Source organism: Tarenaya hassleriana, unplaced genomic scaffold, assembly GCF_000463585.1.
Source record: "Tarenaya hassleriana unplaced genomic scaffold, ASM46358v1 Cleome22, whole genome shotgun sequence".
NCBI classification, from domain to species: domain Eukaryota; kingdom Viridiplantae; phylum Streptophyta; class Magnoliopsida; order Brassicales; family Cleomaceae; genus Tarenaya; species Tarenaya hassleriana.
Genome location: NW_010965541.1, coordinates 1,386,971 through 1,400,847, shown reverse-complemented (window position 1 = coordinate 1,400,847; position 13,877 = coordinate 1,386,971). Strand labels below are relative to the sequence as shown.

Sequence of the window (13,877 nt, the reverse complement as noted above, 5' to 3'; positions counted from 1 at the left end):
CCCCCCCCCCCCCCCCCTCTCTCTCTCACAGTTTTTCCTTCCTATGGTTTTCCCCGACAATGATTTCACAATCTCGAAGTAATCCTTATCTGATTATCTAGTTTTTGGATCTGATTTGCGAGGGTTTTATTCGCTTATTTCTATAAATCATCTCGATTTCCCCTGTTCTAGAGAGAGAAAGACTTGGCCGACACCTGTTTGCTTTGCATGGTAGAGAGAGAAACAACGAAATGGAGAAAAAGAAGAAAGATTTTGAAGCTTTTCTCTTTCATTGTTCCAATTCCGAAGCTCATCTCCACCTTCGTGTTTCTGGGTTTTCGATTTTTTTCTTTTTTGTTTTTAAATCTACATATATACGAGGAGAAAAAGGAAAAACCCTAATCCGCTTTGCATTCTCTCCCGATCTTCCGTACTCTAGATAGGGTTTTTTACAAGCTACTTTCCCTAAATAGATCTTGTCTTGTTTTCTCAGATCTGATTTCCAGTACATTTTCTTGTACTTGTGTGTTATATTTCCCGGCTTTTATGTTTCTATTTTCGGTTTCTAGGCCATAATTCCATGGTAATAAACCTATATATACACAAATGCATCCAAGTGTTTGTCTACATGCACATTTATATATATATATATATATATGAGGTTTTATTATTTTCAAACATTTCACATGCGGTGAAGCTTTGGAGATTTGCAGATCTTGTTTATCTGTTTCTTTGTTCTTTTAAACATTTGTTATCCATCTTTGTGACCATAAGATTTACACACGTACATATATATATACACGTGCATATATATGTATGGATGTGTGTTCAGGGGTCAAAGTAGTTGACAGAAGAGAGCGAGCACACAGAGGGAAGTTGTATAAACAGTATACTGTTGCTTTTGCGTGCTCGCTCTCTCTCTGTCATATCTTCTCCACCATGAATCTTCCTCATTGATGATGATGATGATGATGCTCTTTTGTGTTTTGTATCTATGTATACACATGTATGTATGTATGTATGATCCATATGTTTTTTGATATATTAATTGTTGCTAATATAGTTGACTTGTCAAATTCACTGAGACTTTTCCTTATTGACGATGCTAGATTTTGTGTTTTGTATCTATGCACACACACATACTCGCATATGTGTGTGTGCATATACACACACACACACATATATATATATTTAGTTGTGTAATCTAAACATTTTTTTATATCTTACTGTTGCTAATCTAGTTGACTTGTGAAGTTTTATGGAGACTTTTACCCCCGGATAACGCAAGATTTTGTGGTTTATCTTTGTAGAAGATTAATATTGTAGACTTTGTACATAGACATATCAAGATTTGTCATATAGATATACATGTATATGTGATTATGTATATATGCATGCGTTAATGTAAATTTTTTCAGGTTTTTATTTATTGATTTATGGTGTTAGTGAAGTTTATACGCAGTATCATTTTATGGGATTAATATATATATGCATTTTTTTTTGTCATTGTTGTTGCTGTATCTGTATGCCCACATAGTGTATCAGTTAATTTATTAGGATGGTGAATAATTACTATTTTAAATATGACAGTTGATTCAGGTTAAGGGTAATTAAGGGCAAGAGTGGCACCCGATTTAGTTACATACATACATACATATGTATATACAGTATATGCATAGAGATTATAGAACTGGTAGAGAGTGGTCCACTGCTATTGGTAATTTAAATTAGTAAGTTATAGTAAATGATATATTATACATATATATATATATATAGCATGGTCCCTTCCTCATCCTTGGGAATTATGCATTTTCATATATAACAGCATCTCTTTTTTCTATGAATACATATACTGGCACCCAATTGAAATTGATCATATAAAAGTCTAGGGATCTCATGATCATGTGCTTGTTCTTTTGAGCCCCATGATTTCATCATCATTACAACATCGCCATTATACCATCATCGTTTTCATTCTTTGTACCTTTTTTTATCAATGTGTTTTCGTTTTTGAATAGCATTGCTTAGTTTCCAAAGGTGATGCATATATATATATATACATATATATATATATATATATGATTCAGTACTGTTATTGATATTGGTGGACGCACATAGTGTGGGGTGACATATGAGCATTTTGTAACAGACCTAGCTAATCCATTTATATAGTTGATATGTTACATACACATGGGAAGGGTTATACTTTTATTTAATTTCGGTTATTGGTGCAATCCTTGTGTGTATATATATATATATGTGTGTGTGTGTGTGTGTATGTGTTAATTGTCCATCCATATTATTGATGTGTATGCGTATAAACATTTTTAATCTCAGATATGCAGTTGGTAAATGTACCTGATTGGATCCAGATTTGCGTCGAACCGATGTTAATTTGTTGCGAGGGCCATATAGATATGTGTTGTGACCAATATGAATGTGTGAAACATGTGTATATGTGTATGCGTGTGTGTGTAGATATGTTGTATTATGTTATGTTTTTCTTCTTCTTCAGGTGCCGTTGAAATTCGAAGACAAATCAATATGAATATTTGCTGCACCCTCGGCCAGTTGTAGAAGATGGAAAAGGTACACAATATGTATTTGAATTGCATATACTATGATGTTTCCGATATTTATTTACTGCATTTGGACTCTACACACTTTGTTATATGCTAGAGTATCTATAAGAAATTAATTCAAAAGGTAAAAAAAACAAAATAAAATCTTTCCTATTTAACTTCATTATATGTTGGTTGAGGTGTTGTCGTTGTTATATATATATATATGACATATATATATATATATATATATAGGTCACGGGTTCGACTCATGGAAACAATCTCTTGAAGAATATTTTACAATTAATATATCGATACACTGTCAGTTATTCGTATATATATCTAATATGGTGGGACCTAGACCCTTTTTCCAGCGGATGTTTTGTGCATCGGGTTTCCCTTTAATATGTTGGTTAGGGGCATTATCCAAAATACCCTCATTTTGCTAAAATTACTTCTACACATACCATTCTCCAAACGTGACCATGTGACCAGAATAACTGTATGGTCATATTGGTTATAACGTTAAATTTATGGTGATCACACCAAGGATCACCATAGTCATACCTTACATATCACATTAATCATTTGGTGAAATCATAAAAAATTTAACGTTGTGACTATACGGTTATTTTGGTCACATGATCACATCTGCAGGAGAATATATGCAGAAGTAGGTTTAGCAAAAGGAGGTTATTTTGGATATTTTGCCAGTTGGTTAGTGTTGGATCTATATATATACATTGGGAACGAAATTGGGATGGCATTGGGAATTTGGATTTCTTACAAGTTTGGGATGGAATGGAACAATTTAATGGGTAGCACTTGTGAATATATTTCCTTGTTTTTTTTGGTGGTCGACCGCCTAGCCTGATAATATAAGTTTGTTCCGCGGTTGTTTCGTATTTGAACATACAAGTATTTGAGAAAATTGGTTGGTTGTTGTTCTGTATATTTATAAGATTGTATTATTTTATTTTATTTATTTGCTTCTTGGGAGAACCCTACACTACTCTCACCCAGCATGTTTTAATATCTGAATTTATGTTTGTACAAGAGGAACAAGGATTGGGTTTCAAATGTTAAGTTAAAGACCATCTTGTCCGCTTGATGAATAAATTTGGGATTAAGGCGATCATGTTATTGTTGTATCCATTTGACCAGTTCGATCCCTTGACCTAAAAACGAAGCGAATTATTTACGTTATCGCCATTACTTTTCCATGTTATTTTCGGGTTGGTATTATGTTAAATTCGCCCCCTTTAAAAGAGAAGCCGAGGAAGATTTGGTTCAGGTGGTTAAGTTTTCGCCCTTGCAAATGTGCCAAGGGCTCGGGTTCGGGCTCAAGTCACGGAACACTGCAGAAATTCTTGCTCCTTCGCATTGCTTTGTAATTAATTACGCGTAAGATTACGCATGAACATATATATATATATCAGTGCGGTTAATACGCACCATATCCAGTGACATTGATGGATATGACCTGAAATTACATTTTTATTTTTTAGATTTTGATAAACATATCATATGCCCATTCGATTCGAGCATTTAGTCTAATTGTCCCAATCAATATAATATAAGTTTCCGGTCAAGGGTGTGTCTTTTTTTTATAGATAACCAAAATGACTTGCAGCTAAATTAAAAGTTGAAGAAGAAAGATGACCAAAAAAAAAACCTTAACAACCAATACACAAACTGTTGAAATCCAAAGCACCAAACCAGAAACAAAGGCAACGCAGACATATTTGCAACCGCCATGTCAAAGTCGTCTTAACGTTGTCCCACCACAAACAGCCACAGTTCCTCTCTTAACGACGTCCCCGCTGCTGCTGCTGCTGCTGCCGCTGCCGCCGTATAAACTGCACATCAACATCGCTTAATCCCAAATTTATGTGGGGTCGGCTGCACTGCAGGTTCGTAATCTTGAGGAGGCTGAAAAAGCTCAAAGATCTGACACAAACAAATGGTTTCAGCAAAAGGGACATACATACCTTTAGAATGGCACAGTGATTTTGGATGGTCAGTTGCCTGGTTTAGAGAGAGCCCCGGCCGCAAACAGCAGATTTCTCCTTGAGAACTGCACCGAAATGAAACAAACAAATAAATAAAGAGATGTAAATCTACCGTCGGTGAATCGTTATTATGCAACAACATTAGGCCTAGCAGAATGCGCATAGATCAAGTTTATAAGAATTGGGCATCCAAACCTATGAAATTTTGGGCAGAATCCATTTTCTGGATCACTTTGTTAGGGGGTGAGTCACTATATGGAGAAACCTAGATCAGCACATCTAATAGAAACCTCAGACAGAGAGAGTACCGAACAAAAACCAGTTAACTACATAACCTGAAACTCTGAACCAAGTCCTTTTTTGCATCTTTTTTCTTGAGGGTTAGTTGATTCAGGCAGAGCACCAGAAAAAGATGCAACTAACAAAATTCTTCGAAAAAGAGTACGAAATCTGTTTGGGTTTCAAATTAGGGTTCATCTAACTTACTCGAAGAGACTGAACTGGTGTGGATTTGGTAGGGAATGTCTTGAGAGATCGCAGTCTGTTTGGGTTCCCGCTTCTGGTCAAAATTGTCAGAAGCGTATATGAGTCATTCATGTCGTCTGCAGTAAAAAAAAGGATTCAAAGAGAGTAACGACTCCGGTTCAATGAAAAACAGCTCACTTCTCTTCCGCTTTTGTCATTTTGGTGCTCGAGGTGATGTCCCATAGCTTTACTGTGCAGTCAGCTGACCCAGAAGCCAGGAGAGAGCCCTCGCAGCTGAAACAGAAAAAGAGCTCAGTTCACAAGGGAGCAAACTCGCATAAATACATTGAAGAACCAGACCCAATATTTAGGCCCTGATCAATCGCCTTAAGCACATAGATAAAACCCACAATAAAATGCTAGATTGTAAGGGATAGGACCTATAAGGGATATAATCCACCAACCGATAAAAAATAGGATGTAATAATGGAATCATAACATACTACCGCAGCAGATCACTCCAGATTCCAACTCCGACCTGCCTAGATCATCCGTTTTGCAATGCAGGCTACATATGGGTTTTGACTTTACTAACACGCGCAAGACTATGAATAACCATGGAAACAATGTTGGGGAAAGGACCCATGAATTTATAAACCATGAACTAATATCCTATATTAGGTTGATAGTAAATCGTAATGGGTTGCTGAAATTTTACTAATTAGTTGACAACTGAATTATAAAAAAAGTCACGCATGACCCTTGGTTTCGTCTTAATTTCTAACCTGAAATCGAGAGACCACACACAGGAGTTATGTCCCATGAGAGGTGTGATACACCGGGCGGTTGAAAGATCCCACATCATGATGGTGCCATCTTCATCCCCAGATGCCATATATCTGCCATCCGGTGACATTGCCAATGATAAAACCATGCTCCTGTGGCCAATGAAAATCCGGACACATTCCCCAGTTTGGACATCCCAGAGTCTAACCGTCTTATCACTAGAACCAGTTGCAATATAATTGCAATTGGCATGCCACTGTACACACTGAAATCAGAGCATCAACCAAAAGTAGAACGTAAGACCCATGAAGAGGTACACAATTAGAGTCTTAGACAAAGGAGATACTCGTATCTGAATACATGGCATTAAATTGTTGTAATCAAGCAGTTGAAGTTATGACTTCACTGGGCATAGCAAACTAAGCAGCAAAGATAATTATCTCTGGGTGAACAAAGTTCAAAAGTGTTCTAATCAAACCATGACAAGTTATGACCTCAAGGCATAGCAAACTAAACACTGAAGAAACTCCAATGAGAACCAGTAACAATTCCAACTGTTTTCATTGTAACCAAAGTAGTGAAGGTAGTTATCTGAAACAATAACAAGTCAAAGTATTTGGTCACACCATTATTGGTTATAGCTTGAAGGGGCATATCATAACAGCGAAGGTTTATTAATGAACCGTAAACAAATCGAAATGCCTTGATCAAAGCCCAGAACATTGTAAGTTTGACAAAAAAGGAGTGGAAGAGGAAGAGGAAGAGGCTTACATCAACATCAGATAAATGCCCAGCCATTATCCGCAGTGGTTGGATTCTGTCCATTGACCAAATTCTGGCTGTGCGATCATGGGAGCAGCTCGCAAAGTAGTGCCCTAATGGACTAAACTGCATCATGCGATAAACAAATAAACATCTTAGCCCACAATAAATTCAGGTGAATGTAAAGAAACATATATCCAACTAAAAAATTGTACCTGCACATCCCATACTGGATAGTTATGACCCTTGTAACACACAAGATTAGCATTTAGTTTTGTGCTCCACAGCCGTACTGCAGATCAAAATACAGATGGTGGATTACTTGCAAAAATTGGAACTAAAGAGCGAGTAAATGAACATGAGTGATGGACATAAAGATATACTTGTCGTATCTGCTGAAGAGGATAAAACGAAATCTCCAGAAGGATTGAAAGTGGCAGAGTAAACTGGCCCTGAATGACCAAGGAATAACGTATAATTTCTCTTTGTGCCATGAACTCCCACAGCTTGATCACTTGCATCAATTTCACCCTGCAAAGCAGCTGAACCTTATAGCTTAAGAGTCTACATCATTTCATTGCAACACATTCACACAAGAATTTACCACAAATCAGATCACACGAAACGTCATTGTCTATAGCAGATGACAATGCGTTCCAAATAAAAACACAAATTTGCCAACACGATTTGAAAAACACATACAATTGCCAGCTTGTCCAATCTTTGCCATGTCCCAGACCTGTAGTGTATCCACACTTAGACACCATGTAGAAAAAGAAGAAAACAAGAAAGAAAAATATATATTGACAATCAAAGGATAGGGCACCTTCAATGATGAATCGGAGAACCCACCAGCAACCAGAGAACCATCATGAGACATAGATACACAGTTTAACCTGGGAAAAAAATAAAAGGGTGACCAACAGGTTGCAGATGAATAACAATAAAATCAAAAGGTTGAGATATGAGCATTACCCGTTATGAGTATTGATAAATGTATAAAAGCTGACAGATGGCATTGCAACACTACTCAACTGCACACGGTTTCTCAAGTCTTCAAGAATGGATTGTTCGACATCCGTAGACCTGATACATATAAAAAAGGGGTTAACACACACTGACATGATATGTCTTTGGAGAGCTTCTATTCCTGGATCTGCTTTATTGAACTATAGTATGACATGTTATCCACAAGATATTGCCTTTTCATCCTTTAACTTAATACATCCTGACAGAGAAAGAGGTAACGGATTTTGAATATACATTACTGGCAAAGAAAGCTCTGGTTTCACTCGTGGCGCTGTTGAGACAGTGCTGGCCTCCTGACGCACGACTTTTGGTGCTGCATTTGCTGCTTTGTCCTTCTTCAACTTTTTTATTGAAGAACCATGCTTCCCAGTTTCTATGGCTCTTTTCTGATTATGGCATCCATTGATAAAAAAATAAGGGCCTTTCAAGCCAAAGGTCACAAATCTAAGTCTACGTCGATGCTACATAGTAGACATTCACCTTACTATCATCCATCTCCCCATCTTTGCTTTCTATGTGCCCCTTGTCAGAATCAGCTGGCAAACCTCCAGTCTTCTCAAAGCGATCTTCTAGACAGTCTTCGAGCAACTATGACAGAACAATGCAGTTGAAGCTAATGACTGACCGAGAAGAAACATTTCCCCAGAGAAATGTTTTCAATTTGTACTTCTTCCAAAAGATAAAAAGATGCTTCAAGCAAAAAGCCTTACACCCCACTGTATTTCTTTTTGGTTGATGTGATTAGCTGTGTCCTGAAAACTACCAATAAGTGTTACAGCTTCTGTGTCATCAGATGCTGAAGTTGGCTGTCCAGAGTAAACTGCAATTCATACAGCACATGAACAAAAATGTGGAGTCAGTTTCATACTTCAACCTGCCATATTTTATCACAAATTAACCAGAGCTTAAACACATTTACCTTGGAAATTGATGTGCTCATTGATAATACCAAGCATGATGGTGGACTCTGTCCTGTGCAGATACTGAAGCAACAGATCATAGGAATACTGCAGCATTCCAAAAAATGTATTAGTGCTTTGCATTCAGAGGTGCAGAGAGTTCCATTTAATCCAACAAAAATCTTGAAGCATTTGCCTGTTGCAGCTAGTAGACCTTTTTCACACACATGAAAAGAAAAATCCGAAGAACCAAGTTCTACCTGGCAAATTCTGATGTTGACCTTGCTTTGTCTAAGAGAACGTGCAAACTCCATTTCCTGATAAGTAACAAGGTCATGAGGAAGTTCATAGAAAAATCCTCTTCACTGTTAATGCACGACAGATACATAAAAGGCCGAATCAAACCTCCAGGTGAGATGGAGAAAGTACGCCCTCCAGCTTCTGAAGTTCCCTTAAGTGTACAATCTCGTGAGCTTCACGAAAGCTATTGAAGAAGGCTCTAGCTAGAAACGTAAAATATCAGCCACTATTTCTGAAGGCCACAATATAATAAGCTTAAAGATACACAGAATCGTCCATCGTATTTAGATAAGTACCATCTTGAGTATGCCCTTTTGCCACCAGATCCATGTAAGAATGAATAAACACAGGATACATCACACGGAGCAATTCATGCTACACATAAAAGAACAAATGTTAAAGTTTAGAAGAAGGCCAGGAGTCTCAATCAAGGATAAACTGTTTCAATAGTCACCTTGTACAGGTCCAGTGAATCATATGCCCACGACCGTAGTTTGCTGTAGCCCTCACGATACCGAGCTGGATCATCTTCTGATCTGGAAACAGATAACCCATAAGTGAAAACCATCCATTCTACAGAAGCACTAAAGAGAGAAAAGCCATATATGATAAATTGGACAAAGAATAATAGCCCTTTATCTGTTTCAACTAATCCTCAACCCTAGATCGTATGTCACCTCATCCAGTATTTTAACCAAAATTAATTCAACACTTTGCTCCTGAAAGAGGAAATGAGTCCTTTTGGGCACAACAATAATTACAAAATTCAGTAGGAATAAACATCATGCTCGCTCTAAAGGCAGATCCAGAAAAAGATTCCTCCATAGCCCCAGAAAAACAGGAAGAAGACAGCAATCTCTCAACATAATAACAAATACCACCAAACGGGACGCCTACAGACCATTTAAATGAATAAATTACGGCTGAAAACCCTAGTTTTTCCAAAGACGGCAAGGAAACAGCGTTCGCTCGGGATATCTCGCAACTTGGTTCATGGCGTGAAAGAGTTCATTCAGACATGTCATCAACGCGTAAAACATAAAACGTAACGCATAACGTGGAGATAGCCCAAGTTAATAGAACCCTTTGCAACTAAATCCTCGCATCCTCATGGCTTCATGATGACAAGCTGAGCACTGGTGTCTACATAACGGTGTTTGATAGACGAATTCTTGTATACACTCGTAGAATGCACCTCCAATAGGTGCTTACCCAGAAAACAAAAAAGCGATCTTCTACTCTCAAAGAGGTGAATTCCGTAACAAAACACGTCAATCTCCCAAAATTCAAGCGTAATTAAAACAAAACCAGGGATTAAGAAGAGAAATTACTGGGAGAAGGAGCGAATGAGCTTGGAGAGCTCGGGATCGTTTTGGAAATCGATAGAGCTGACACTGCTGCCATTGGTGTTGCTTCCACTTTCCTTGTCCTTGTTCTGCTGAAGATCCTCTTGGAGACCTTTTGCAGCAAGCTTGAATCCCTTCTTCTTCAAGTACGCCAACACAAACTCGTCCAGTTGCTCTCCCTCCATTTTTTCTCTCCTTCGGTTCGAGACAACTCTCTCCTCTCTCGAAGACGCTCAGATGAGCACAACCGTCTGCATCTTAGGGCTTATTTATGGACGGGCAAAGAATTTCTTATATTATATGGGCCTAGGCCCATTAACAAAATTTAGACCATATGTATTGGGCCAAGGCCCGATTATGTTCGACCAATGTATGTTCACATAGCACTGAGAAAATTGCACAGAACTGTTTACTTCGATTCGGTTTCTTCTTGCAATGTCCTGATTCATTTTCTACTTTAAAAGAGTTTCCATCTGTGCTATCAGTTCGTATTATATATGTTTAATATCGTTATTTTGGTTTAATTTATTCAAATTAAGAATTCTAATGTAGTTTTACATCATTCCGAGTTTTAATTCGATTATATTTGAATTTGGTTACTTCAACTTTAGAATTCTTTCTTATATCCAATTCCTTTATTTTCAATTTCGATTTTTATTACTAAAAATATTTATTTTTCAACGAATTTTTAGAATTTTTTCATGAATAAAATTTCGTTCGAATTCAGAAAAATTATAATCATTCAATTTTATTTTGGTGTCGAGTTTATTTGTTTTAATTACTGTAATGTATGTTATTTTTGTTCCGAATAATTGGCCAATGGCCACCCTAGTTTAACTTAAGTTTTAGAGGCCGGAGCCGTCGTATCGTAGAATTTTAAACCCTTGATGGTGGGCCGAGATGGATACATTTCTAAATCAACGGCAAAGATGGAATCAGATTACCTGGATACCCTACACCTGCAAACCAGCGAATCATCCTTTTCGCCGGGTACAAGATGATGCGTCTGACGGTGACGCCAACGTCCTTTTTTTTAAAAAGAAATCTTTTCCAATATATTTATTTCACCCGTCTGATAGAAACAAGACAAAATGCCGAGAAACAATCGGTGCTGATCGTTGTCACCTAGACTATTCAAAAAGGCTTTCTCAATCTCCAATGGAGAATCTGAGTTTTCACGACGGGAATACCTACAATCTTCTCGAGAGAAGGTCGATGGAACCGAGTCACGTAAGCAACTTCCTTCTTTCTCCTCTTGTTCTTTCGTCCCTGGAAATTTCTTCGCTCTTCAGCGTTTTTCATTTCTAGGGTTTTTTTAGCTCGTGTTTTCGTTTGGGCTTTCCTGTTTTTTTATTTAGTTCCGGGTGCTGGAATTAGCGGGATTTCTTGCCTTTTCTTGCTGGCTTCAATACTGTGAATTATTGCGTTGTTTATCTTTTGTGGGATCTAATGAAGTTTCTTGGAGGTTGCGTAGGATATTGATCAAAGACTGCAAATACACTCTTCCTTGATCCGAAGGCTTTCTCAGGAAAGAGTATTGGAGGTTGTTTCTTTGTTTACTTTTAATTCAATTTGGTATGTGTACTTTATTCTCATCGTATATCATACTAGGTTAAGTTGTTTACATGTTATCTCTGTTCATGCAAATGAGTGATCTACTCAATACTTGTTCATGTTGTAACAGTTGCAGTATAAGTGATGACTTGATGTCTTGAATAGTTTTTGTATTGGCGCCAAAAGTATACTATGACCATACCATGAGTTCATGCTTCTCTGAGTACACATAATTGAAGAATTCTTGATCTTTTGCATCTGTAGGGCATTCGGTATATGGTAGATATTGATATCAATTGGGGGTTTTAGGGTTACATCAATGGTTTTCTTTTCCCGGAGTGTTAACTTATCTCTAGAAATCCATTTTATTTTATCTATACTTGTGTGTTTTTGTGCTGTGACTTACCAAACGTCTGCAATTGCTGGAACTCCTGATGTATGTGCCTTCTGGTTCCTTTTGTCTTGAACTTGTCTGAAGATGCTTATTGTGTACTACAGGGACATCAAGGTTGTGTTAATTCTCTTGACTGGAATTCTGAAGGTTCATTGTTGATATCTGGATCAGATGATACAAAGGTATGTGGACCATACTCCGGATACCAATTAGACAACCTCATGTGTGTCCAGACTCATTAGCACATCTGTGTCTCACACTTTTTAGTGCCTTTCTATTTTTATAAATCAGATGACATGTTGGAAAAACTCGAAACCACACTTCTGGGCCTCTTAAGTTATGGTAGGAAATGAAAAGATATTTTGTGTTATATAGTTATCATCTAGGATGGAGCATTCTGAAGAACAATTTGGGTGTATGTAGTGAGTGTGTGATGCTCAATCTCCCCTAAACCTAGTTTTATTTTATCCGCTGAATAGAACAAGCTTCATAGCTACCGCAGTTGAGAGTGATTTATTATTAAATCATTTTGATGATATGCATTAAAAAAATCTACAGACGTCTCTACAAATGTTACTTTGGAGTTGCCTTGTATTGAAGATGAATCTTTTTATTTTGCAGGTTAACATTTGGGGTTACTCTAGTCGTAAGCTTTTGCATTCAGTAGATACAGGACATTCCTCAAACATATTTTGCGCAAAATTTGTCCCTGAATCTTCTGATGAGCTTGTGTTGTCTGGAGCTGGAGATGCTGAAGTATACAAAATTCTCCTTGAATTGTACTGTTGTTTGGTTTTGGACCTGAACTTTATCTAATCCTCGTTTTCTTTCATTGTGTTTTATTTCGAAGGTGAGATTATTTAATTTATCTCGGCTAAGTGAGAGAGCTAGTGGTGATAATGCTATCCCACCGTCAGCCTTGTTCCAATGTCACACACGAAGAGTGAAAAAACTAGCTGTAAGATCTCTTCTGGGTTATTTGAATCTTTTTGTGTGTTTTTTTAATCTTATTTATGCCTTCTGCCTTTTGTAGGTTGAAGTTGGTAACCCCAATGTTGTATGGAGTGCTAGTGAAGATGGGACTCTAAGACAGCATGATTTCCGAGAGTCCACATCTTGTCCTCCTTCCAGGTCTGCTCATCAAGAATGTCGCAATGTTCTGGTAGTGTCCTAACTCTTATCACATTGTTGTAGCTGCGTGTGCTCTGAGCATTTCTCATATTGGGTTCCATTTTCATGAGAGGAAATTTTTTTGGAATCTGTATGGGCTTGTGTGTATTTTGTTCCACGATAGTATGGGATTGCTCACTTACAACCTATTTTCAGCTGTCTACTTCTCGAAAACACTTCTCATTTGAGTTTCCTGTATAAGTCCTGCTGCCAGTAATCATTGCTTAGTCAGAATGGGATTCAAATCACGTACATATGTTTGCAGATGTTAGTAATCAGTGCTTTTCTGTTTGTTTTATTTATATATGAGGCTTGTTGTTGATAGTTCAAATAATATCATTAAGAGGCTCCAAGTTTTGTTATCACTGATTTGCAATTTCCAAAATGTTTGATTCCAAACTATGTTAGTTGAAGCTTCAGGCTGGAGGAACTAATAGTTTGACCCTATTGGTTCTCTAGTTATTTTGCCAAATAGACAGCCATTGTTGTTCCGTGGAATTATGTATTTCTTTTCTTCTGCAACTAAAGCCTTGTCAATATTCTGGTTTTGTAGCTTGACCTGCGGAATGGAGCAAAAAGATCACTGGCTGATCCTCCTAGGCAAACTCTTGTCGACAGTT

At 37.4% G+C, this 13,877-nt stretch overlaps 2 protein-coding genes across 5 annotated transcripts in view; one reads left to right on the top strand and one right to left on the bottom strand.

Moving 5' to 3' along the window:
* Positions 1-4,178: 4,178 nt before the first annotated feature.
* On the bottom strand, positions 4,179-10,365 carry LOC104814991 (transcription initiation factor TFIID subunit 5). Of its 3 annotated transcripts, none has more exons than XM_010543263.1 (20): positions 10,125-10,365; positions 9,248-9,329; positions 9,090-9,168; positions 8,899-8,996; positions 8,754-8,810; positions 8,514-8,601; positions 8,305-8,414; positions 8,075-8,182; positions 7,829-7,980; positions 7,541-7,651; positions 7,392-7,461; positions 7,268-7,304; positions 6,949-7,107; positions 6,781-6,857; positions 6,575-6,691; positions 5,803-6,068; positions 5,216-5,311; positions 5,039-5,111; positions 4,532-4,617; positions 4,179-4,447 (listed from the first exon to the last, which is right to left on the bottom strand). In XM_010543263.1, exons 1-19 carry the CDS (start codon positions 10,322-10,324, stop codon positions 4,561-4,563), a joined length of 2,037 nt encoding a protein of 678 aa, XP_010541565.1. In that variant the 5' UTR covers positions 10,325-10,365; the 3' UTR covers positions 4,179-4,447; positions 4,532-4,560. The 3 variants fall into 3 exon arrangements, with proteins under 3 accessions (XP_010541565.1, XP_019058243.1, XP_010541564.1); XM_019202698.1 differs by having other exon boundaries at positions 4,179-4,442; XM_010543262.1 differs by having other exon boundaries at positions 4,179-4,399.
* An 867-nt stretch (positions 10,366-11,232) lies between these two features.
* LOC104814992 (WD repeat protein iqw1-like) overlaps positions 11,233-13,877 on the top strand; it is an 8,614-nt gene continuing 5,969 nt past the window's right edge. For both annotated transcript variants that reach the window (XM_010543265.2, XM_010543264.2), the window contains exons 1-7: positions 11,233-11,369; positions 11,614-11,682; positions 12,192-12,269; positions 12,709-12,843; positions 12,938-13,045; positions 13,121-13,249; positions 13,811-13,863. In XM_010543265.2, the coding sequence (XP_010541567.1) occupies positions 11,298-11,369; positions 11,614-11,682; positions 12,192-12,269; positions 12,709-12,843; positions 12,938-13,045; positions 13,121-13,249; positions 13,811-13,863 (644 nt within the window). In that variant the 5' untranslated portion in view covers positions 11,233-11,297. The remainder of the gene's footprint in view (positions 11,370-11,613; positions 11,683-12,191; positions 12,270-12,708; positions 12,844-12,937; positions 13,046-13,120; positions 13,250-13,810; positions 13,864-13,877) is intronic.

Excerpts from the sequence above, each read along its gene's own strand:
- LOC104814991 (XM_010543263.1), bottom strand. The coding sequence starts at position 10,324 with ATGGAGGGAGAGCAACTGGACGAGTTTGTGTTGGCGTACTTGAAGAAG. Across the intron at positions 6,692-6,780 it reads ATCCAGTATGGGATGTGCAG|TTTAGTCCATTAGGGCACTA; the intron begins GTACAATTTTTT and ends CGCATGATGCAG. Across the intron at positions 4,618-5,038 it reads CACCAGTTCAGTCTCTTCGA|TTCTCAAGGAGAAATCTGCT; the intron begins GTAAGTTAGATG and ends ATTTCGGTGCAG.